General features: G+C 65.9%; 2 protein-coding genes across 7 annotated transcripts; one reads left to right on the plus strand and one right to left on the minus strand.

Moving 5' to 3' along the window:
* Positions 1-302: 302 nt before the first annotated feature.
* LOC109571181 (mitotic-spindle organizing protein 2) lies at positions 303-4,599 on the minus strand. 3 transcript variants are annotated; one of them, XM_070770007.1, is made up of 4 exons: positions 4,088-4,592; positions 3,856-4,004; positions 2,869-3,048; positions 303-517 (listed from the first exon to the last, which is right to left on the minus strand). In XM_070770007.1, exons 1-4 carry the CDS (start codon positions 4,255-4,257, stop codon positions 360-362), a joined length of 657 nt encoding a protein of 218 aa, XP_070626108.1. In that variant the 5' UTR covers positions 4,258-4,592; the 3' UTR covers positions 303-359. The 3 variants fall into 3 exon arrangements, with proteins under 3 accessions (XP_070626108.1, XP_019832999.2, XP_070626107.1); XM_019977440.2 differs by lacking the exon at positions 2,869-3,048 and having other exon boundaries at positions 4,088-4,580; XM_070770006.1 differs by lacking the exon at positions 303-517 and having other exon boundaries at positions 1,991-3,048; positions 4,088-4,599.
* Positions 4,600-4,630: 31 nt separating this feature from the next.
* On the plus strand, positions 4,631-20,276 carry SMPD4 (sphingomyelin phosphodiesterase 4). 4 transcript variants are annotated; one of them, XR_011561260.1, is made up of 21 exons: positions 4,631-4,756; positions 7,816-7,899; positions 8,593-8,679; positions 9,123-9,265; positions 9,357-9,432; positions 9,888-9,996; positions 10,091-10,143; positions 10,406-10,557; positions 11,816-11,948; positions 13,749-13,820; positions 15,342-15,428; positions 16,661-16,806; positions 17,066-17,156; positions 17,372-17,472; positions 17,699-17,862; positions 17,965-18,170; positions 18,335-18,568; positions 18,685-18,816; positions 18,898-19,026; positions 19,130-19,868; positions 19,929-20,276. XR_011561260.1 is itself a non-coding variant. In XM_070769990.1 (20 exons), the coding sequence occupies exons 1-20, from the start codon at positions 4,682-4,684 to the stop codon at positions 19,457-19,459; spliced, it is 2,604 nt and encodes an 867-aa protein (XP_070626091.1). In that variant the 5' UTR covers positions 4,631-4,681; the 3' UTR covers positions 19,460-20,276. The 4 variants fall into 4 exon arrangements, 1 of the variants encoding a protein (XP_070626091.1); XR_011561261.1 differs by lacking the exon at positions 4,631-4,756 and adding an exon at positions 5,255-5,595; XR_011561262.1 differs by lacking the exon at positions 15,342-15,428.
* The last annotated feature ends 40 nt before the right edge of the window (positions 20,277-20,316 follow it).

Here is a 20,316-nt window from a genome sequence, read left to right on the forward strand (position 1 = left end):
CCGGGTCTGGACCTGTGGGTGACGTGGCCGCTCAGGACCCCGGGAGGCAGGGTCTTACCCGCTTCTGTGGTGTGCGTGACCACGGAGGGTTAGCAGCCGTCGCTCACCGCGCTCCTGTGCTCACAGCACTGCTGCCCTTGGTGCCGAGGAGGGCCTCGGTGACAGTGCGAGAGGCCCGCAAGACGCGCGCTCCTTGCTGGCTCCAAAGAGGCCCAGGAGGCGGGTAGCGAAGACGGCACCCAGAGCCACGTCTAAACGCTTGTGCCTGAACTCGGCTGACAGAACACGCCTGGAGTGGACCCTTGGGTTTCAGCGGTTTATTAGCCACAGGGACAGAGAGCCGCCTGCCCGGGGGGCGCTCAGGTGCCGCTCCTCGGGGGGCTTCTCCCTGGCCCGCCCCCCTTGGGCAGCCTGGAGGCGCTGGGCTGGCGGGGCATCCTCTGGCCTGGTCCGTCCCGGCCGCCGCGTTCTGCCAGCGCCGGGCCTCCGCCCAGGGCACCACCACCTTTGTTTCTCCCTAGGGACGCAGAGCACAGGCGTCAGCAGCCAGGCAGAGGCCCGGGGGCAGCGCAGGCAAGCTCGGTGCGTTGGCCCTGCGACCGGCTCCCAGCAGCCCACTGATGCGGGAAGCACGTCAGGCCAGCTTCTGGACCTGGTCCTGGAAGTGCTTCCTCTCGGTGGGCTCCCTCTCCCCTCTGTGTTCCACAGACATCCAGGACCACTGGCCCCGAGACTGGACTCCCCTGAGGCTCCACAGGGCAGCCACGCTCAGCTGCAGAGCGCATCTCCAACCACTTCCCCCTGGCCATCGGCTGGCAAGGTCTGCAGCTGTGGCTGGGCTGCGCTGGTTCTGGCAATGGCATCAGCTTACAGGACCCGGGGGAGCCGGCATGCCTGGCCCGGCCTGCCCCGCTGACGCACCTCAGCCCGGGTTCTCCCCTGGCCGCGGCTGCCTGCCCCCTGCGGGAACCCGGGCTCCACGCTGGTTCCTAGCCCCGCAGCCTGCAGTGGGGAGTGGGGGCCTGCGCCATGGACGGCACCAGATCTGATCCTGACACCGGCACGCCTGCAGAGACAGGGCCGCCCTTCCCGGAGTCTCTGGAAGTTCTCCATCAAACAACAGTAGGTCTGAGCCACCTGGCACAGGGCTGGGGGGCGTTTGCAGTGGCCCCAACTTGGAAGCCTGATAGCTGGTCTCCCCATGTGAACTCAATTCGAATAAGGTGTAGGCACGGTCACCCAGCGCTGAGCGGAAGCAGACTGGAGCATGTGGTGGGGTGACGCGGGGCCAGCTCTGCCCAGGGGCCACCAAAATGAGCCAAGAGGGCTGTTCCCGCCCTTCTTCCCAGTACAGACGCCAGCCTTCTGGTCCTGTTTGTGCATGGCCCCCACCCCACAGGGTCACCCAGTTGGAGAAGCCACGCTTCCCCACCTGGCCTGGGCCAGGCCGAGTCAGGTCTGGGAGCCTGTGGCTTCACCCTGGGGCCTGAGCGCCGCTGAAGGGGGTGCAGGGGCAGCTCCCGGAGCAACAGGTGGGCCGCCATGCGGGCCTCATTCTGCAGCTCTGCTTCCGGGGCCTGCAGACGTGCGCTTCCTGACCCCCACCGAGGAGGACCAGGGCCCCAGATACTCAAGGATGAGAGGAAAGTAAGGGACTCAAAGTGACATTCACCTTTAAACCTAGTGAGGCTGATGAACCCGGAAATAAGAAACCGATGCCACCCTTAAGTCATCAGAGGTGTCAGGAAAACCACCTCAGGACGGAAGCGGGCCCTTCATCCAGCTCAGGGTGGTTCTCAGCACCTAAAGGAGCCGCACAGCCCTGGGGCTCGTGGGGGGACCCACTCAGGCCTCGAGTCCGCTGGACCCAGCAAGGCACGTCTGGGAGCTCAGAGCTCGTCACGCCTGCTCAGCTTCCTCTGATGTGGCCATTAGGTCAGATGGAACAGACTTAAAAGAGGATTGAGGCTGAGCCAAGGGTAAAGCCCAGTTCCTGTAGGGCCCTCTTAAGGGTCAAGACAGACAACGGTTTATTGTCGTTGCTCGGTCACTAAGTTGTGACCCCACGGACCCCGCCAGGCCTCCCTGTCCTTCACCGTCTTGGGGTTTGCTCAGGCTTGTGTCTATGGAGTCGGCGATGCCAGTGATCCACGTCATCCTCACTGAACGAGTCACTGCCGGCTCACTCCCCTAATGAAGCGAACCCCCCAAACAGCGGCCCATTGCATCGTGACTTGGGGGTCCCTGAAGCTGGGGAGCCCCTAACCCCCGCTACGGGCTCTGCCGCAGTGCTGAGTGGAAACTAAAACCAGGAAAGCCCAGAGCTTTCTCCTGGGTGGTGAGAGCGCCCCTTGTGGAGTCGGCCAGCTGCCGAGGCCAGGTATCAGTGACAGGCTGCGGGATGAGGTGGGGAGACCACTGCAGCCCCACCACCTGCTGCACAGGCTGGCGGGGCCTGGTGGCCAGGACCAGCGGGCGGCGGGGGCGTGGGGCGCACCCAGCAGGGGCTTGACCGGTGCTGCAGACCAGCCACTGAACGCACAACGCAGGCTGCACACGTGCCCCTTAACCCTCGACCCACACCTCTGGGTAACGGTCCCCGCGCGGATGTGCCCGGCAGGCCGGGTGCAGCTGGAGAAGAGCGCATCTGCCCCGCTGTGCTCTTGGCACTGAGCGAGGGCCGGAGTCGCCACATCCCCGGCTCGGGAACCAGGCAAGGGGGACCCCAGGGACTGATGCTCCAGACAGCCAGTTCAGGGGCTGACAGCCCCACACGCGCCCCTGCAGCCCAGAGCTGCTCTTTCTGGAGGCTACGGTGGTTTCCGTGGTAACAGTACCAACCCCCCGAAATAAACCAATAAACGCAACCTGCAAAAGGAGAGAACAGGCAGCAAGAGAACCGGAGGGAACCGGGGGGCCCCGGAGAGAGAGGCGAGTGCGCGGCAGCTGGGCCGTGGAGCAGAACCGGAGAGGCCGCAGGCTGCGGGGCGCAGGAAAAGGAGGGCCTCGCAGGGGGGCTACGGCTCCGGGCAGAGAGAAAGGAGGCCTCTGGAGGTCAGAGAGAGACAAAGAGAGCAGACAGGGAGCATCAGTGGGGAGGCCTGCACCGCAGCGCCCAGGAGGGGGCCTCTCAGGACAGGGACATGGGCGCCCAGGGCCCTGGCGCTCCCAACCAGGGGCCCAGCTGCTCTCTGCCCCGAAAGCCCCTTCTCAGAAAGTTTCTGGCCAAGGAGCCGGCCCGGAGATTCAGCTGCATCTCAAGTGTGCCTGGAATATGGAGGAGAAGGGACACGCCAAATGGATTAGAGCTCCACTGTGACAACCTGGTCACCAGCCCCTGCTCATCCCAGCCACAACCTCCAGACTGAGCAGCACCCCAGGCCCTCTGCATCCTACCAGCCAGGAGCTGCCCACAGAGGGAAGCTTCACTGTCCAGACTCAGCAGGACCTGGGCCGGGTAGGGGGCCAACAAGCAAGCACAGGAAAGCCTTTGCCCGCCCTGCTCCCTGAGGACTTCAGTACAGGCCACAGCCGCAGGGAGGAAGGATCCAAAGCCGCCTGTTCCCAGCTTCGTGGGGAAAAGCCCTGAGTGCAGAGCTGGGGAGAAACGGGTCGCAGAGTCCCAGTGAGGTCTAGCCGGCTTTGGGCCTCCCACCCTGCACCCTCCCTATGTGGACGGGCACGCTCCAGGGTGGTAGATGGCAAAGTCCAAGCTGGGGATTGGAGCCCAAGGGGCCAGCCATCGGATGTGCCCACCGAGTTCTGGGTCAAGAACAACAGAAAGGTCTGGCCACTAGGGACCAAACGCGCCCAGTGCCAGGAGATGCCCACCCGCCGCCCTGGCCCGGCTCTGACCTCGGGTCTCAGGCACGCTGGGCGTGGGCAGGGGCGCGGCCGTGGGATCCTGGGAGTCGCTCGCCACCCTCTGCCCAGCGCACATGGACTTGAGCATCTGGAAGACGGCGAGGGGCGCCACGTTCAGCTTCAGCAGGTCCACCAGGATCCTGGCGAGAACACACGCGGCGGCAGTGAGCCCTCCTCGCCCGGGCCGGCCGCCCCGGAGGACCCGGCTCCCCCGGGCGCTCACTTGAACACGTCGGGGTCCATGGCGCCGCCCGCAGCCTGCGCCAGCTCGAACAGCTCCATCTCCTCGGCGCTCAGCACCTTCTTCCGCCGCAGCGCCAGCTTCTGCAGGGCCGCCTCCAGCCCCGGGGGCGCCCCCGGCCCGGGGCCCGGCCCCGCGCCCGCGGCCGCCATCTGAGGAACCGTGGAGGTGCGCGCCGCCCGGTCCCCGCCGCGCCCCCTACCGGCCCCGCCGTCCGGTGCTCGGGTCCGGGCGGCGGCGGATGTGCGGGGCACCCGCGCCTTAGCGACTGGGCTCCCGCGCGCGCTCCGCAGGAAGCCCGCACGCAGAGCTCCGCGGTCGCCCAATAAATGCCCGCCAGGCCCGGCGCGCGGCTGTTGCGCCTGGTAGGGGCGCGCCTCTAGGCCCTAACCTTAACGCGAGGCCGCTTCTCTTGCGCACGCGCGGCCCTTGCCGCCAGGTCCCCGCAGCACGCGCGCGCGCGCGTTCCGAGGCGGGCTTCCCATAAACCCGCGGGGCGGGGTTTGGGGGCGGGGCTTGGCTTTGCGCACGCGCCTTTCACCACGTACGCCGGGGGGACGCGACGCGCGCAGCTTGATGACGACATTTCGGCGCCTAGTCGCCGAATGGCGGCTTCCTTCCCTGAAGTGGGCGACGCTGCGGGTTCCTCAGGTGAGTGGTGGGAGTGGCGCGCGGCGGGACCAGCGTCCCGGCGGCCGCCCCAAACCTCCGCGGAAGTCGGCTCCGTTCCCAAGCGAGCCCCGGGCATCGGACCGGGGCGTCGAGCGCCGCGCCCTCACGCGCGCCTCACGAGCCTCGCCCAGGCGGGCGCCCGGTTAACGTTCCTGCGCGCGGTGGGGGGCCGACAGCCTGGGGCTCCCCGGCGAGCGCTGTGGGGGGCGAGGGGTGGGTCTCGGCCTGACGCCCGCCCCCGCCTCGGGTGTGCTGGCCGTGCGGAGCCTCGGCTTCCGAGGGTCGCCGGGTAGTGGCGAGCCGCAGACGGCAGGGCGTCTTGCTCGCTGCGCGGCCGGAGGAAGGCCCCGACGAGATGGGCGCCGCCAGGGCTGCGGCTCCAGAAGGGACCCCGAAGCCGGGTCGGAAGGCGCTCCTGACGGCAGCGAGTGCGGAGGTGGCGGGCTGAAGCGGAGGCTGGGTGCCCAGAGCAGGCGGCGCGGCGGGAGAATCGGGACTCTGCCCTCTCCCCGAAATTCCCCGGTTGGGCGCCTCGGGCTCACTCAGCCGCGCCCTCTTCCAACTTTCTCCGAGGAAGAAGCAGCTTTCACCTCGTCATCTCGGGAGCTCTGCCCTCGACCCGCAGTGCAGGGTTTTATGCCGCTTTGATCTTTTCTGAGTAGTGCACGGTGTTCTCTGGAGCGCTTGGTTCAGGACTGGAGCGTTTTAAGTCATTCTTAAAACTGAAGCCGATATTTAGTTTAATTAGGAGTTGAGCAGACTCAGTGTTGCTGGACCGAAATTTGACCACTCACAGCTCGATGGCGGACACTCCAAAGGCAAATGTCAGGAGAAAAGAAAGGTTGTTTTAATCAGAAATGGAGAAGCCAGACTCGTGTCCCAGAGCCGGGTCTGAAGATTATGCTCCGCAGCGACAGTTTTTAAAGGGATAAGGGGAAGAGTCTCAGAATCGTTGCGGCAGGACGTCAGGCTCTGCGTCACTTTCCATCTGTTGCAGGCTGGCGGTCTCCTGGTTGTGTTTCAGCTGTTGTCTTGCCTGCTCATCTGCAGGATTGCCAGAGGGAACCTGGGGGCAGAGAGCTGGTCATTCTTTTTCATTCCTGCTCTTTTTTAATCTAGGAAAAGAATCAACAAGTTAGGCAGGGTTTTGTGGGCATTCAGTAGACCCTGAGTCAGGAGTTAGGTTGCATGCCATCAGGTCACCTCACTTCTACAAGGTCTGAGCAGGACAGAAATGGGCAGACAGGAAAGGGCAAAGGGCCTGCTTACAGATCCCCCGGCCAGTGCTCCATTTCTTTGGGGCTGGCGGCAGAAGCCTGTCTTCCGAAACCACTTCCTGTGGCCCTAGGGCACCGTGTTCCTCGGGTGCAAGATGCAGGCGTGAGTCTGTAGCATCTCCTTGCTGACAGTTTTAGCCTGTTTACATATACAGGCAGAGCAAGCTACAGTTATTTTGATGCCCACAGAGACGTAGGTTATAATGAACAGCAGCATCCGTCCCGGAGAAGGCAACGGCACCCCACTGCAGTACTCTTGCCTGGAAAATCCCATGGACGGAGGAGCCTGGTGGGCTGCAGTCCATGGGGTGGCTAAGAGTCAGGCATGACTGAGCAACTTCACTCTCTGTTTTCACTCTCATGCATTGGAGAAGGAAATGGCAACCCGCTCCAGTGTTCTTGCCTGGAGAATCCCAGGGACGGGGAGCCTGGTTGGCTGCCGTCTATGGGGTCACACGGAGTCGGGCATGACTGAAGCGACTTAGCAGCAGCAGCGTCCGTCCCGTTGTCTTGAGGCCGGTTCTCAGAACTGCTGGCTGTGGATGGAGCGCCTCATGTCATGACTGCAGTGCGGTCACTGTGCAGCTGGCTCTTCCCTTCTGCTGGCAGTTGTAGCGTCTGTGAACAACTCAGGAGTGTGCACCAGACTTTCCTAACCAGCAGCTGCTTGTGCCGGCTCTTCTGTGACGCGGGGGGCCAGGCAGACTTCAGCTTCCTGCAGACGGGGCTGGGGGCGGGAGTCCAGCCCCCTTGGTCTCGGGGCAGTGTTCGTGATGCCCAGTGGCAGAGATGCCCTCCCGGCCCCTCCACCCACGTGGCCTGCCTGCCAGGCGCCCCTGCAGCGTTGTTGCGTGGCCGTGGGCAGAGCTGTGCCAGGAGGGCCGTCAAGGGGCGCGGAGGCTGTGACTCTGCTCGGTCTGCGTGTTTTCGGGTTCTGCCCCACAGGCACAGGGAGTGGGAGTCCGGAGAGCTGCCCCTGATTTTCTAGTGGCCGTTCAGAGGCTCTGCTGGCAGAGCGTGCTCGTCCCATCCCCGCTCCCTTCTCAGAGGGCGCAGGGAGGACAGAGCCTTTGTCTAGAGAGCAGTGAGGAGGCGTGTCCTGGCTGTGCCTCCATTTCCCTCAGCACTGACCTCGTCCCACAGGTCATCGTGAGGATGCGCCTTCTATTCTTGCTTAGTAGGCTTTGCAGCTTAAAACTGTATCCGTTGGCACCTCATGGTTGTATCTGAGGACACAGGGCCCGGCTGGCTGAGCGGAGGGCGTCTCAAGGCTGACCTCAAGGTGCTGGCTGGCTCTGCTCTCCTCTGCAGGTGCAGGAAGAACCTGCTTCCAGGGTTACGCAGGTTGCCGGCGGATCCGTCTTTTTGCAGGGTGGAACCAAGGTCCCCATTTCCTTGCTGCCTGTTAGCCAGGACTACTCTGAATCTTATGGTTCTCACGCTTGAGACTTTAACCTGTCTGTAAAACCCCTTTCAAAGAGCATTTGAACAACCGGAGACGGGATTCTGGCAGGGCTGGCCTTAGAATCCTGCCTGCCTGGCCCTGAGGAGTAAATGAGGAACGGATGCTGAGCCGCCAGAACCAGGCCTGGCACGTGGCCGGTGCCCTGCTTTACCACAGGCTCACCCCCACGGTCCTGGCTCTGGAGCTGGTCACTGTGGCCTGCACGTGCGCAGCACTTTGCAGAACATGGGCCTTGCTTGAGCTTTGTGAAGTGCTGCGATAACCTTGTTGTTGAGGTTCCATCTCTGTCCCTGCAGTGGTCCCCTACGACGGCCGCTCCGGACCCTGCAAGGCAGGCTGCCATGGCGTTCCCCCACCTGCAGCAGCCCAGCTTCCTGCTCGTAAGTGTCTGCTGCCCGCCGAGGGCCCACAGGACCGGAGTTCTGTAGCAGAGGGACTGGAGAACTCAGCAGCGCCTGCTTTCGAGGCGACGTGCTGGAGAACAGTGGACTCCGTTAGGTCCCTCAGGCACGAGCCTGCCCCCTTCTGGCGGGCGCTGGTTTATGCAGCCGCTGAGCCCCAGTTTTCTCATTTACAAGAGGGGTCGTAGAAACATCTGTCCCTGGTTTCCCCGGCTGGGGGGGACAAGGGCGAAGAATGGACACCTGCATCGTCACGTCTCGTAAATCTTTGCATGAAGGCGAGGGGTTCTGATGACCTTGCTGTTGGTGACAATCGGAAGGCCCCTGCTCTGCTGGGGTGCCAGGCCTGCGCTTTCCTATGGGTGTTGATCTGGGAGCAGGGTCTTCCTGGTGTCCCCCGAAAGGCAGCAGATCCAGCTCCAGCCTTCGCAGCGGGGTCTCGCCTCTGACCGAGACGCTGTGGACCCCACCCTTGTGTGGAGACGGCCGGGGCCTTGCGTTCCCTGGGTGAAGCCTGGCCTTTCCTGCTGACCTTCATCCACGCGCACAGGGCCTTCTCTTTTCTGGTCGGGATGACGGGAGCCTTTCGTGTGTGACTCCTGCCTGTCGCTTGGACTTCCGGTCTGACTCCAGCAGGGTGCTCACCGCGCTCTGGTCGGCTCTGTCTCCTAGGCCAGCCTGAAAGCCGACTCTATGAACAAGCCCTTTGCACAGCGCTGCCAAGACTTGGTTAAAGTCATCGAGGACTTCCCAGCAAAGGTAAGGCTCCGCTGTCTGTTTCTTATGGGGCTGTGTCTCACGTGCTCCCGGAGGAGGGTCTGCAAGCCCCCCTCCCACCTCAGCGTTTCCTGCAGAGGCCTGACCCCGGGTGCAATTCACATCTGTGATGTGTAAGCACGAGAGCACGTAGATTGGGGTTTCTCAGCTGCGGGCCCACAGGGGCCGTTGGCAGTGTCTGGAGGCGGTTATGGTTGTCACATGGGCGGCTCTACTAGCGTGGGGCAGATGGAGGCCGGGCGTCCCTCCCCGCGCCTGCCCGAGCTGCGTCCAGCACAGAGGTCCGCCGTGCCGGGTAGAGCCAGACACGCAGCAGCCACATCACCACGGCTGCCCCGGACCGGGGAGCGGGCCCCGGGTGCAGGCCCGGCGGGGAGGCGGGCGGGGCCGCCTGGAGGGTCCGCTCTGAGCGTCCGCCGCTGCAGGAGCTGCACAGTGTCTTCCCGTGGCTGGTCGAGAGCATCTTCGGCAGCCTGGACGGCGTCCTGCCCGGGTGGAACCTGCGCTGCCTGCAGGGCCGCGTCAGCCCCGTGGAGCACAGCATGGCCATGGAGTTCCTGGACCCTGGGTAGGTCGTCTCGCCCTCGCGGGGTCGGACGTTCTCTGGGAGTCCCGTCTGGTTTGCCGTTCACTTTCCTATTTCTGTCATTTGTGTTCAGAGGCCCGATGATGAAACTGGTGTATAAGCTTCAGGCTGAAGACTATAAGTTTGATTTTCCTGTCTCCTACCTGCCTGTAAGTAAGCCATGGCGGTGAAGGTGGGCTCGTGGCCATGGTGTTGGCAGGGGACGGGCCCAAAGGGTTGGGACAGTGGCCGGAGCATCCTGGTGTCTGACCCAGGAGGCATCACACATTGGAACCTCAGCAGTTACGTTTTTCCCCGAGGTGATCTGAACCCTGCGGTGGCAAGGCCCAGTGGCCTCCAGCTGAGTGCCAGGGCACGTGCCTAGAGGCTTTGTTTTACTGAGTCTGCAGTTCTGTGGGGCGAGTTAAAGGCAGGCCTGCTCACGGGGCTCAGAAGCACAACAGATGGGATCCATCGCGTGCCTGGCTGGGCCGAGATGCGCCCTGCTGCGGCGGGCCTGGTGGGGACATGGGGAGAGCGCGCGACGGGCAGGGGACAGCAAGGTTCCCCGGCGGGGTCAGGGCTGGGCTCCGCCGCAGCCTCCCCGGGCCGCCCCTGTCTGCAGGGGCCTGTGAAGGCGTCCATCCAGGAGCGCGTGCTTCCCGACAGCCCCCTGTACCACAACAAGTTGCAGCTGCCCCCCACCGGGGGCCTCGGCCTGTACCTGGCGCTCAGTATCCTTTGTCGGCCGTGGGAGGCGGGGGTGGGGGAGCCGGCACCAGGCGGGGAGGGGCCGCCCTGCCGTTTGCCCCCTGACGTGGCCCGCAGATCCCTTCGAGTACTACATGTTCTTCTTTGCTTTGAGCCTGATTGCTCAGAAGGTAAGGAGGGCTGAAGCCCCCTGGGGGCGGGGCGGGGGTGCCCAGGGCTCCTGTCCAGGCAGGCTGGGCCGGCCGTCTCCCGTGCCCCCTGAGCCCACAGCCTTCGCCCTTCAGCCCGCCCTCCCCGAGCGAGGGTGATGGGCGGGGGCGGGCGGGTGCCCCGAGTGCTGGCCCGGGGGGTTTCCTGCAGGGGGTGCCTTCCGGGCAGGGGCAGCCCCTGGGGGCGGGGTCCGTGGCCACGCTCATGGGGCTCTGCTTGCAGCCACCCCCCGGAGCTCTCCACGTCCGCACCTCCGACTGCGCCTACTTCATCCTGGTGGATAGGTACCTGGCGTGGTTCCTGCCCACGGAAGGCAGCGTGCTGCCCCCGCTCTCCTCCAGCCCAGGGGGGCCCAGCCCCTCACCGGCTCCCAGGTGAGGCTCCCGGCCAGTGCCCGCGATGCCCGTGGGCACCTTCCTCCTAGCGGAGCATTGCCCTCGGGATGGTGGTGCTGCCCTGTGTGTAGGGCGCTCAGCCTTGTCCGCGTTCTCGCAGCCTAAGGCTCCACGGCCCGGCCGCCCTGGCCCGGGCTTCCCTGAAGCGGCAGGTTCTTTGGCCTCAGTAATGGGCCCGGGCCGTGTTCCGCCTGTGGCCGCCCTCTCTCCATGGGGCACCCGAGTCCAGGCCAGGCGGAGACCAGCTGGTGAGGGACTCGGACCTAGGGGCAGCCAACGGTCCTGGCCGTGGAGGACGGGGCGGGGTGGTGCTGGGCTGCGGCCTCTGCTGAGGTGGATGCTGGGGCAGAGACGCCGGTGCGGGGCCCGCGGTCCCCCACCCTGGGCCTCGGGCTGCAGGCTCTCTCCTGCGGAGTCCTCCCACCACCCCCATCTGCTGGCACGTGTTGGGTCACCCCGCACTTGAGCGGCAGGGGCCCTGAGGACGGGACAGGATGAGTAGGGGGCGTGGAGCAGGGCTTGGGGGGACATTCACAGCCCCAGACAGGCTTCAGCTGCCAGGTGGACTTCTGGGCCGGATTTGGCTTGCTCCTTCTAAGATATAATTTCAGGCTTTACAAGTTGTTATGTGTAACGGAACTTTCATAGGCCCTTCACCCACCTGATTACCAAGTTGTTTTATTCTGCGAATCTGTGTGTGTTTTCCTGAGCTGTTTGAACAAGTTACAAGACACGTGGCTGTCACGCCATAACTCTTGAGTGTTTTCCGAAAGCCGTGGTCTCCTCGGCCTTCCTGCAGAGCAGGGCCCGCCAGCCCGGCCCCACAGCCCCCTCGGGCTTCACCAGCCCCCTGCCTCCGTTCGCGGCTGTCTCCCCGTCGTCCGGAGGGTCCCAACCCTGATGGCGGGGTGTGCGCCGCACCCTTGCCCTGGTTCCTCAGGTGTCCCGCGTGGTCAGACGCTGGCCGGGCTGAGGGACGATGTGGCCCTCCTCCAGGGAAGGGGAATAAGTGCCTGGGTCTCAGGTAATGGACCTGGGGGACCTAGTGGGCGGCGTCTGCGTCCCTTGCGGTCCTCGGCCGGGCCCGTTGTGGACGGGCAGTGCCAGCTGATGCTTCTCAGGTCTTCCCGCCTTGCTCCTCCGGGCGGCCCTGAAGGCAGCCTCCTCCCCTGTGTTCACTCAAGGCAGCTCGGCTGGGCCTGCCCCTGCACCCAACGCACTCTGTGTCTGCCCGCAGGACGCCGGCTGTGCCCTTCGCGTCCTACGGCTTGCACCACACCAGCCTCCTGAAGCGGCATGTCTCCCACCAGACGTCGGTGAACGCGGACCCCGCCTCCCACGAGATCTGGCGGTCGGAGACGCTGCTCCAGGTGAGCACGGCCGTCTGCGGGAGCCGGTCTGGTGCTGGGCGCTGCCCACCCCGCGGGCAGAGCCAAGAGGCTGCGCCTGGTGAGGGGGGTGTTACAGCCGGGAAGGCGTCTGCCCGCTGTTGTCTGTGTCCCTCGCAGTGTTGCCCCCGCCCCGTCCGTGGAGCTCTAGTCTCCTCTCCTGGTGACATGATGGCTCTCCAGCCTCCGTTTCCGTGGCCGGGCTCGCCCTCTCTGGCCACCAGCGTGTCTCGGGCACTGAGGCACAGGGCCTCCCCTTGGTCAGCAGGCCCATCCCTCCCTGCAGGGCCCCCGTGTGGGTGGCAGGCAGCCTCGCGCCTGTGCCCTGAGCCGGCCCCAGAGAGCCTGTTGGCTCTGCGGCTGGACTCCGGGGCTGCGGGTGTCACCACAGCTGGCTTGTTCAGAACCTGGAGTGTGGCCACAATGGGCTTCTGGGGTTTTTTGGAACCGTGGTAAAATACGCGTAACGTGGAACGTAAGTCTGAAACGTTTTAAGGCGATGGTCACGTAGCGTTAGGGTGTTTGCAGTGTCGTAACGAGTTTCCAGAACCTTCCATCCGTGAGACCCAGCGTCTGTCATCAGACAGCAGTCCCTCTGCGCCCCGCCAGCCCTGCACCCACGTCCCACTTGGTCCCGTGACAGATCCCTCGCCGGTGCCTCTGTTGGGGCGTCCGCAGCGCCTCTGGCTCGCTGCCCTCACTTCCCTTAGCAGGGGCCGCAGGCTCGTCTGCGTGGTGGCTGAGAGCGCCCTTCCGTCTGAAGCCAAGTGCAGACCTGCTGCACGTGGCCGTGTGTCGTGTGTCTGTCCCTTTGATGGACACGTGGGCTGCCTTCGGTCTTGGCTGCTGGGACTGTCCTGCTGCGCCTCGCCCTCTGCGGGGCGTCTGAGGCCTGCCGTGCTGTTTTCCCTGGTGGCTGAGCCGTTTCTCCTCACCCCCGGCGGGGCGCACGGGCTCCAGTTGCTCTGCGTCCTCGGGACGCTCGTGTGCTCTGGTTCTTGACTGCGGTGTCCTAGTCGCGGTGACCGGCCTGTTTGCCTTTCTCGCCCTCGTTGGCCACGTGTGTGTCTTGGAGGAGTGTCTGCTCGAGTCCTTCGCTGGGTTTGGAGTTGACGCTTTTCTTGTTACTGGCTTCCCAGTGGTCTCTGTATGAGCTGCGTGTTAAGCATCGTCGGGGACACGGTTGGCCAGCCTTTTCCCCGTTCTGTGAGTTGCTGTTTTACCCTACGCGTCATATCTTTTGACGCACAAAAGATAGTTTTTTAAACTAACGCTTACTGAAGTTACCCTCGCTTGGCCATGCCGGGCCCCCATTGCTGGCCGCAGGGCCACTGTCTGGCTGTGGCTTCTCTCGCGGGGGAGCCAGCTTTCCGCGCACGGGCTCAGCACGTGTGGCTCAGGTGCCCCGCGGTACGTGGGGTCCTCCCCAACCACGGATTGAGCCTGTGTTCCTCGCGTTGGCAGGCGGATTCTTAACCGCGGGTCCCCAAGGAAGTCCCAGAAAAGCTTTGAATTGTAGCGCGGTCCGGTTTCCCCTCTGCTGCCTGAGCTGTTGGAGCCACATGTAGGAGGTCATCGTCACGTCCAGCGTTGAGAGACGCTGAGTTGTGCGGTTCTGCCTCCTGTTGCAGGCCTTTGATCTCCTCTGAGTCGTTTCTCGTTTACGGTGTTGAGTGAGGGTCTGACTGCGTCCTGCAGCGGGTCCCGCTTTCCCAGCAGCCTTGGTGGAAAGCTTGTTGGTTCCCCCGCCGGGGACCTGGTGACCCGCGCGTGCTCTTGCAGGTGTTTGTGGAGATGTGGCTGCACCATTACTCTCTGGAGATGTACCAGAAGATGCAGTCCCCTCACGCCAAGGTACGTGCTGCCCCCGCTGCTTGTGCTGCGCTCCAGCCTCAGAGCGGGCTGTGGGCTCGCCTCCCCAGGCGCTGGGTGGCGGGCGGCTTGTGCGGTGTGCCGGGCTTGCACCCTGCCCTCCCCGGGCGGCCCCCTCCCTTGCTGGGCCGCCTGTGTGTGCGGAGGCCTGCAGCCCCCGGGCGGGGCCGGCGCGGGCTCTGCTGCGGCAGGCGGGCTGCAGGGCGCTCCACCATAGGCCCTGCCCTTGCTGCAGGCGCGGTCCTCCAGGCTGCTTCGGGGCCCCCAGCCCCGCGGCCTCTGCCATCCTGGGGGTTTGCTCTACAGGGCGCCCCAGGGGCGAGAGGGCCGAGCGGGGTGGGCTCCACCCTGGGCCTCCCATCCAGCGCCCGCCCCGCCCGCTTCTGCCCGATGCTGCGCGCCTGGCCCAGGAGCCCGGGAGCCTGCCCACGCCAGTCTTCAGCTGCGGCTCTGGGCTGCCAGTCACCTGGGGGCCTAGCCCTCCTCCCGGGGACTGGGCTGGGGCAGTGGGAAGGCCTGGCCAGTTGCCCAGAAACCTTCTGCTCTCTGCCATCTGTTGGGGCAGGAAAATAACACGTGGGGAGGCAGGTTGTGTGGAAAGCCGGCTGCAGGGGCCCCAGGGTTGCTGTTCTAGAGCTTCTGCGGCTGTGGGCCCATGGGGTCCCCAGGCCTCCTGGCTCCTTGCTGAGAGCATGGCTGGCTTGTCTCCCGGTGTCGGGCATGTCCCCTGGGTGAAGCATGGCGCCCGAGGCGGGGCCCCTGCAGGCAGGCTGTGTGCGGGGCGGCTCTGGCTGCCGCGGGGGGTAGGCAGGAGTCCGGGGCAGGGGGGCAGACAGTGGGCCAGCCTCGCTGCCCCTCCCTTGGACCCAGGCCTCTGGGTGGGTGTGGCCTCGGCCGCGGGCCTGATGGGAGGCTGTGTCCGTGGGCCTGGCGGGTCGGGGCTGGTCTCCAGGTGGGAGTCCAGGACGGGCCTGGGGGGCGGTGTGCCGCCTGGAGCCCCCCTGGGAACCAGCCCGTGTGGACAGCTTCCAGGTTGGGGCTCCCATTGGTGTCACGACACCTGGGAATTGACTGGGAATTGATCCCATTACGTGCTGATGGACCTCCCTTCGGAACAGCCCAGGAAGTCCAGTGAATTGTTGATTCTTCTCTTCTGGGCGGAGAGGCCTCGGTCTAGAACCGGCTTCTCACGTTTACGTTTTGGGCGTGGGCCTGTGGGCCCCGGTGACAGCGGCGTGTCCGGGGAGGGGCCCGGGCTCCCTGGGCCACAGACGCATGAGCTGCGCGGCGCGGGGGCAGGTGGACCACGGAGCCCCAGGGACCCTCGGGCTCCTCTGCCGCCGCCGGGCGAGCAGTGCCTGGTGCCTGGCCCGAGGCCACGGGGCCTGCTGCGGGCGAGGGCTCTCCCTGCCGGGTGCTCTTGCTGTTGATTGTCGCGGCTGCGGGGCTCCTTCTCACTGTCTCTCTCTCTCCCTCCCCGCCCGCCGGCTTCTCCGCGCCCAGCTGGAGGTCCTGCACTACCGGCTCAGCGTCTGCCGCGCCCTCCACAGCCCCGCCCACCCCAGCCTCCAGGCCCTCCACGCCCACCAAGTACTGGCCGCGCGCGTCCTGTCCCCCACCCCCCGCGGCGACGCAGAGGCCCCTTCCGAGCAGAGCCAGGCCCTCCCGTTGGGGTTCGGGGTGCAGCCAGGTGGCTGGGCTGGGGTCACCGGCGCTGCCTGGCCAAGCTCCAGGCCAGCCCAGGCGTCCAGCCCTCAAGGGTCATGGTGCTGCGTGCTCGGCCCCGATTTGTGGGGGAGAGCCGTGCGGCCTTAGGAGCACAGGCCTGGCACCGGGGCCGACCGAGGACAGGAGGCCTCAGGGCTCGTGGGTGGCGACTTTGTGGAGTCTGCAGTCTGCTCAGGCAGGAGTGCCAGGGACTGAGTGCAGGCAGTAGGATGGGGGTGGGGCTGGTGGGCTCCCGAGGTTCGCTGCTCCCCAGCGGGACCTCAAGGGAGTGTGGGCCTCGCTCACGGTCAGCGTTCTGTCCATGTTGCCCTCAGTGGGGCCTTGCAGCCCTGAAGTTGAATTTGAGCACGGATGAGATGTCACTCTCCGTTCCTGCCTGGCTCCTGCACAGAGGAGGGAGAGAGGGTTCCAGAAGGGCCGCCGTGGGCGGGGGAGGGCCTTCCCAGGCAGCAGTGGGGTCATCCGCAGCGGGGGGCCAGCCCGTGGGTGTCTTGAAGACAGAGGGCATAGGCAACAGCCACAAGCTCCTGCGGGCACCGCCTCAGGCCAGGAGGCGCTGAAGAAGGCCGTGTGCCTGGCAGAGCAGCAGGGAGGTGGCCCGCAGGCTGCGGTGCGGGTGCCGGCCGAGGGCAGGAGCGGGCCCAGAAATGCTGGGGGTCGAGATGCGTGGGGGGCAGCCCGGGGGCTCCTGGAGCAGGCTCGGCACGGAGGGGCCCTGTGCTTTTCCTTCCCATTACGGCATGCCCTTCTGTCTGGCATGTTGCAGGTCCAGCACATAGAGACCCAAAGGTAGACGAGGCAGAAGGGATACCGCCCTGGGGGTCGCTGGGGCCTGCGCGGCTGTTGCCATGCCGCGGCGGCCTGTGGGACCAGGCCATGGGCCTGGGTCTTCTGGGCCCCTCTCGGCGCTGCTCACCGCGGGCAAGCCCGTGGCTGGGGGTGGGCGGGGGAGCAGCCGCTTGGTCTCAGACCCGCCCGCACTTGTGGGCCTGCAGCCCAGTCACAGGCTGCGCTGGGTATCCAAGTGCAGGAGCCACCTGGGCGTCGGCGGCACACCTGCAGGGCGTTGGCTGACGCCCCCGCCCGGCCCCCAGGAGTCCTTCATGCCCACGGAGGAGCACGTGCTGGTCGTACGGCTGCTGCTGAAGCACCTGCACGCGTTCGCCAACAGCCTGCGGCCTGAGCAGGCCTCTCCCTCTGCCCACTCCCACGCTGCCAGCCCCCTAGAGGAGTTCAAGAGGTGGGTATGGGCAGGGACGGTCCCCTGACCCCTCCTGGCAAGGAGGTGGGGGCAGCAGGGAGACCCGTCTCGCTCCCCCGCCCCATGGCAGGAGAGCCCAGCCTCAGCTCTGCGCCCCCACCCCCTACGCCGGCAGGGGGCTGGCAGAGCGGCACCGTGCGGGTCCCCTGTGCTGTGCCCCTGGGGTGTTCTCTGAGGAAGGGGCTGCACACAGGAGGCTGTGGCCTGGGCTCTGTGGTGACACCCCCGTCCCCCGCAGGGCCGCCGTCCCGAGGTTCGTCCAGCAGAAGCTGTACCTGTTCCTGCAGCACTGCTTTGACCACTGGCCCCTGGACGCGTCCTTCAGAGCTGTGAGTGCTGCCCCACCGCCTGCGTCCCGTGTGTGGAGACGGAGGGGGTCGTTCTGCCAGCCCTGACCTGAACCCAGCTGCCCATGTGGGTGGGCTCCCAGCCTCATCTCTGGGGGGAGGGCCCGCCAGGTGGTCTGTTCTGAGGGGCCAGGGGTCCTGGGAGTGCAGGGCCCCTTTCCTGCCCTCCCCCAGCGCCAGCCCCTCCGCCTCACCAGGTGCTGGAGATGTGGCTGAGCTACCTGCAGCCCTGGAGGTACGCGCCCGAGAGGCAGGCCCCGGGCAGCGACTGCCAGGCTCGCAGCGCGTCGGAGAGATGGTGAGTCCACCCCGGGCGCTGCGGGGGCCTCCCGTCCCCGCCCCCCCGTCGACCCCTGCCACGTGCACTCAGGCAGAGCCCCTCAGCCCTGCCCCGGGCCGCCCTGCCCAGGGAGGGGCCTCTTCCGTGAGGACCCCACCCTCAGCCCTCTGCACTGCCCCCTGCCGTCACCCGCTCGAGGTGCTGGAGACAGAGCCTGGAGGAGCCCTGACTCACCCCACCACAGGGCTCCCTTCGTGCAGGAGAACCTGCTCATCTACACCAAGCTCTTCCTGGGCTTCCTGAACCGCGCACTGCGCACAGACCTCGTCAGCCCCAAGAACGCGCTCATGGTGTTCCGCGTGGCCAAGGTCTTCGCTCAGCCCAACCTGGCCGAGATGATCCAGCGGGGTGAGGCCCCACGCAGAGGGCACCCACTGCTGGCGGCCCTGGGGCTCCTGGGGGGACCGTCTGCTCCTGGAGCCACAGCCAGGCTGGCGTCCTGCCTTCCAGGCGAGCAGCTGTTCTTGGAGCCCGAGCTCGGCGTCCCTCAGCGGCAGCACCGGCTCTTCACGGCGCCCTCCTTCACCGGCAGCTTCCTGTCGTCGTGGCCGCCGGCCGTCACCGACGCCTCCTTCAAGGTGAAGAGCCACGTGTACAGCCTGGAGGGCCAGGACTGCAAGTACACGCCCATGTTCGGGCCCGAGGTCCGGGCGCTGGTGAGTGGTCCGCGGTCACGCCCCTCCACGTCTGGCTGGGGGAGCCTAGTTTTTGCTGATGACAGACTCAGCATCTGTTGGAAGGTGCGCTTTAGCCGCAAACACTCACCGTGTGGGCGCCAGCAGGCGGCCGAGCCCACTGATCCCCGCCTGCCCGCCTGCAGGTCCTGCGTCTGGCGCAGCTCATCACGCAGGCCAAGCAGACGGCCAAGTCCCTCTCAGACCAGTGCGGGGAGAGCGCTGCCGGCCGCCCCTTCCTGTCCTGGCTGGGCTTCTACCCCGCGGACACCAATGGCTCCTACGCGGGCAACGACCTGGACGAGATGGGGCAGGACAGCGTCCGCAAGACAGACGAGTACCTGGAGAAGGCGCTGGAGTACCTGTGCCAGGCGTTCCGGGTACGCGCCGGCTGCCCCCCGCCCCGCCCAGCCCCGCCCTAGGGGCGATGACGAGTCGGGGTGGGGGGTGGCTCCCCGGGCAGCGAACGAGACCCTCTGTCCGTCCCGCCCCGCAGCTCAGCGAGGCCCAGCTCGCCCAGCTGACGCTCGCCCTGGGGACGACGCAGGATGAGAACGGGAAGAAGCAGCTCCCGGACTGCATCGTGGGCGACGACGGGCTCATCCTCACGCCCTTGGGCCGCTACCAGGTGCGCGGGCGGGGCGGGGCCTCTACCGGGTGTGGGCGGGGCGAGGGGCGGGGCCGGGCGCTCAGCACCCTCCGTTCCCAGATCATCAGCGGGCTGCGGCGCTTCGACATCGAGTACCAGGGCGACTGGGAGCTGCAGCCCATCCGGAGCTACGAGATCGCCAGCCTGGTCCGCGCGCTTTTCCAGCTGTCGTCCGCCATCAACCGCAGGGTGAGTGTGGCGAGGGCCTCCCGCCAGCCCCCAACCTCAGGGTGAGTGTGGGGAGGGCCCCGCCAGCCCGCCCCTCGCCCACTGAGCCTGTCGTCCGCTCCAGTTCGCAGGCCAGATGGCGGCGCTGTGCTCGCGGGCTGACTTCCTGGGCAGCTTTTGCCGCTACCATCTCTTGGAGCCCGGGCTGTCAGGCCGGCGCCTGCTGAGCCCCGTGGGGCGGGGCCCCGCTGCCAGCCGCGCGCGCGGCCCGCGGCTCAGCCTGCGCTTCCTGGGCAGCTACCGGACGCTGCTGTCGCTGGTGCTGGCCTTCTCGGTGGCCTCACTCTTCTGCGTGGGGCCTCTGCTCTGCGCCCTGCTCCTCGTGCTGGGCTACGTCCTCTACGCCGTGGCCATGACGCTGCTGACCGAGCGCGGCAAGCTGCACCAGCTGTGAGTGGGGCTGCCGGCTGCCCCATGCCCCATGCCCCATGCCCGTCACCTCCGTGCTTCTTCGGCTGGTTTCCTGCGGCCTGGCCGGCAGGATGAGAGCCTACTGGGCAGGGCCCGGGCCTCCCTGAGGGGAGGGTGGTGCGGTGGGCTCCCTGCCTCGGCCGGAGGCCCCGCAGGGAGGTGCCTTTCTCTCCACTGTGTGAAGCTCAGGAGTCGGGCCTCCCGGCAGGGCCCAGTCTGTGCCCTCGTGGCCCTGGAGGCGGGGCCAGTGAGACCCCAGAACAGGAGACCAGCCTCTGGCTCCCAAGGAGAATCAGGCCTTGAAAAAATTAGAAAGTGGTTCTCCTCTGGTTCATGATTTTAAAGCTAATTTTGCTGCCAAGTCCGGGCTGCACATCTGCATCTGAGGAGAGGCGTGCGGACGCCCCCAGGTCACGGGCGGCCTGCCTCGTGTGCAGGCTTTGTCCCTGCAGGCGGGCGGGCTGCCTGCCCTGGTCACAACCGGAGGCGGTCGGAAGCACCGTTGTGTCCTTGCTCAGAGCAGGTGCTTGGACAGTGTTTGGTAACGTTCAAACGTTCCAGCTGCACTGGGCTACGCGTTCACAGACCTTCGCGGCCTCCCACAGCCTTTGTCCTGCAGATGACGCACTTGCCAACTCAGATTTTTAAAAGCCTTTGGTGTCTGTCTTTTTAAGTTTTCAAACTGTAAATGTTGGGCTTTGTGTTTTAATGTAAACTCAGAACAGCGGCCTTTTGGGCCTGTGACCAAAAACCAAACGTGTAACTGCCCTGGATCTGAATAAACCTGCTCTTGGTCGTGAGTCCCGTGGTGCCCTCAGTCAGCTTCTGTGGACACAGCAA

This window comes from Bos indicus, chromosome 17, assembly GCF_029378745.1.
Source record: "Bos indicus isolate NIAB-ARS_2022 breed Sahiwal x Tharparkar chromosome 17, NIAB-ARS_B.indTharparkar_mat_pri_1.0, whole genome shotgun sequence".
NCBI classification, from domain to species: domain Eukaryota; kingdom Metazoa; phylum Chordata; class Mammalia; order Artiodactyla; family Bovidae; genus Bos; species Bos indicus.

Coding starts and splice junctions, on each gene's coding strand:
- LOC109571181 (XM_070770006.1), bottom strand. CDS start 4,257: ATGGCGGCCGCGGGCGCGGGGCCGGGCCCCGGGCCGGGGGCGCCCCCG. Junction 4,005..4,087: donor ATGGACCCCGACGTGTTCAA/GTGAGCGCCCGG, acceptor TGTTCTCGCCAG/GATCCTGGTGGACCTGCTGA. Junction 3,049..3,855: donor CAGCGTGCCTGAGACCCGAG/GTCAGAGCCGGG, acceptor TCTGACCTCCAG/AGGCCTCCTTTCTCTCTGCC.
- SMPD4 (XM_070769990.1), top strand. CDS start 4,682: ATGACGACATTTCGGCGCCTAGTCGCCGAATGGCGGCTTCCTTCCCTG. Junction 9,266..9,356: donor ATGGAGTTCCTGGACCCTGG/GTAGGTCGTCTC, acceptor ATTTGTGTTCAG/AGGCCCGATGATGAAACTGG. Junction 9,433..9,887: donor TTCCTGTCTCCTACCTGCCT/GTAAGTAAGCCA, acceptor CCCTGTCTGCAG/GGGCCTGTGAAGGCGTCCAT.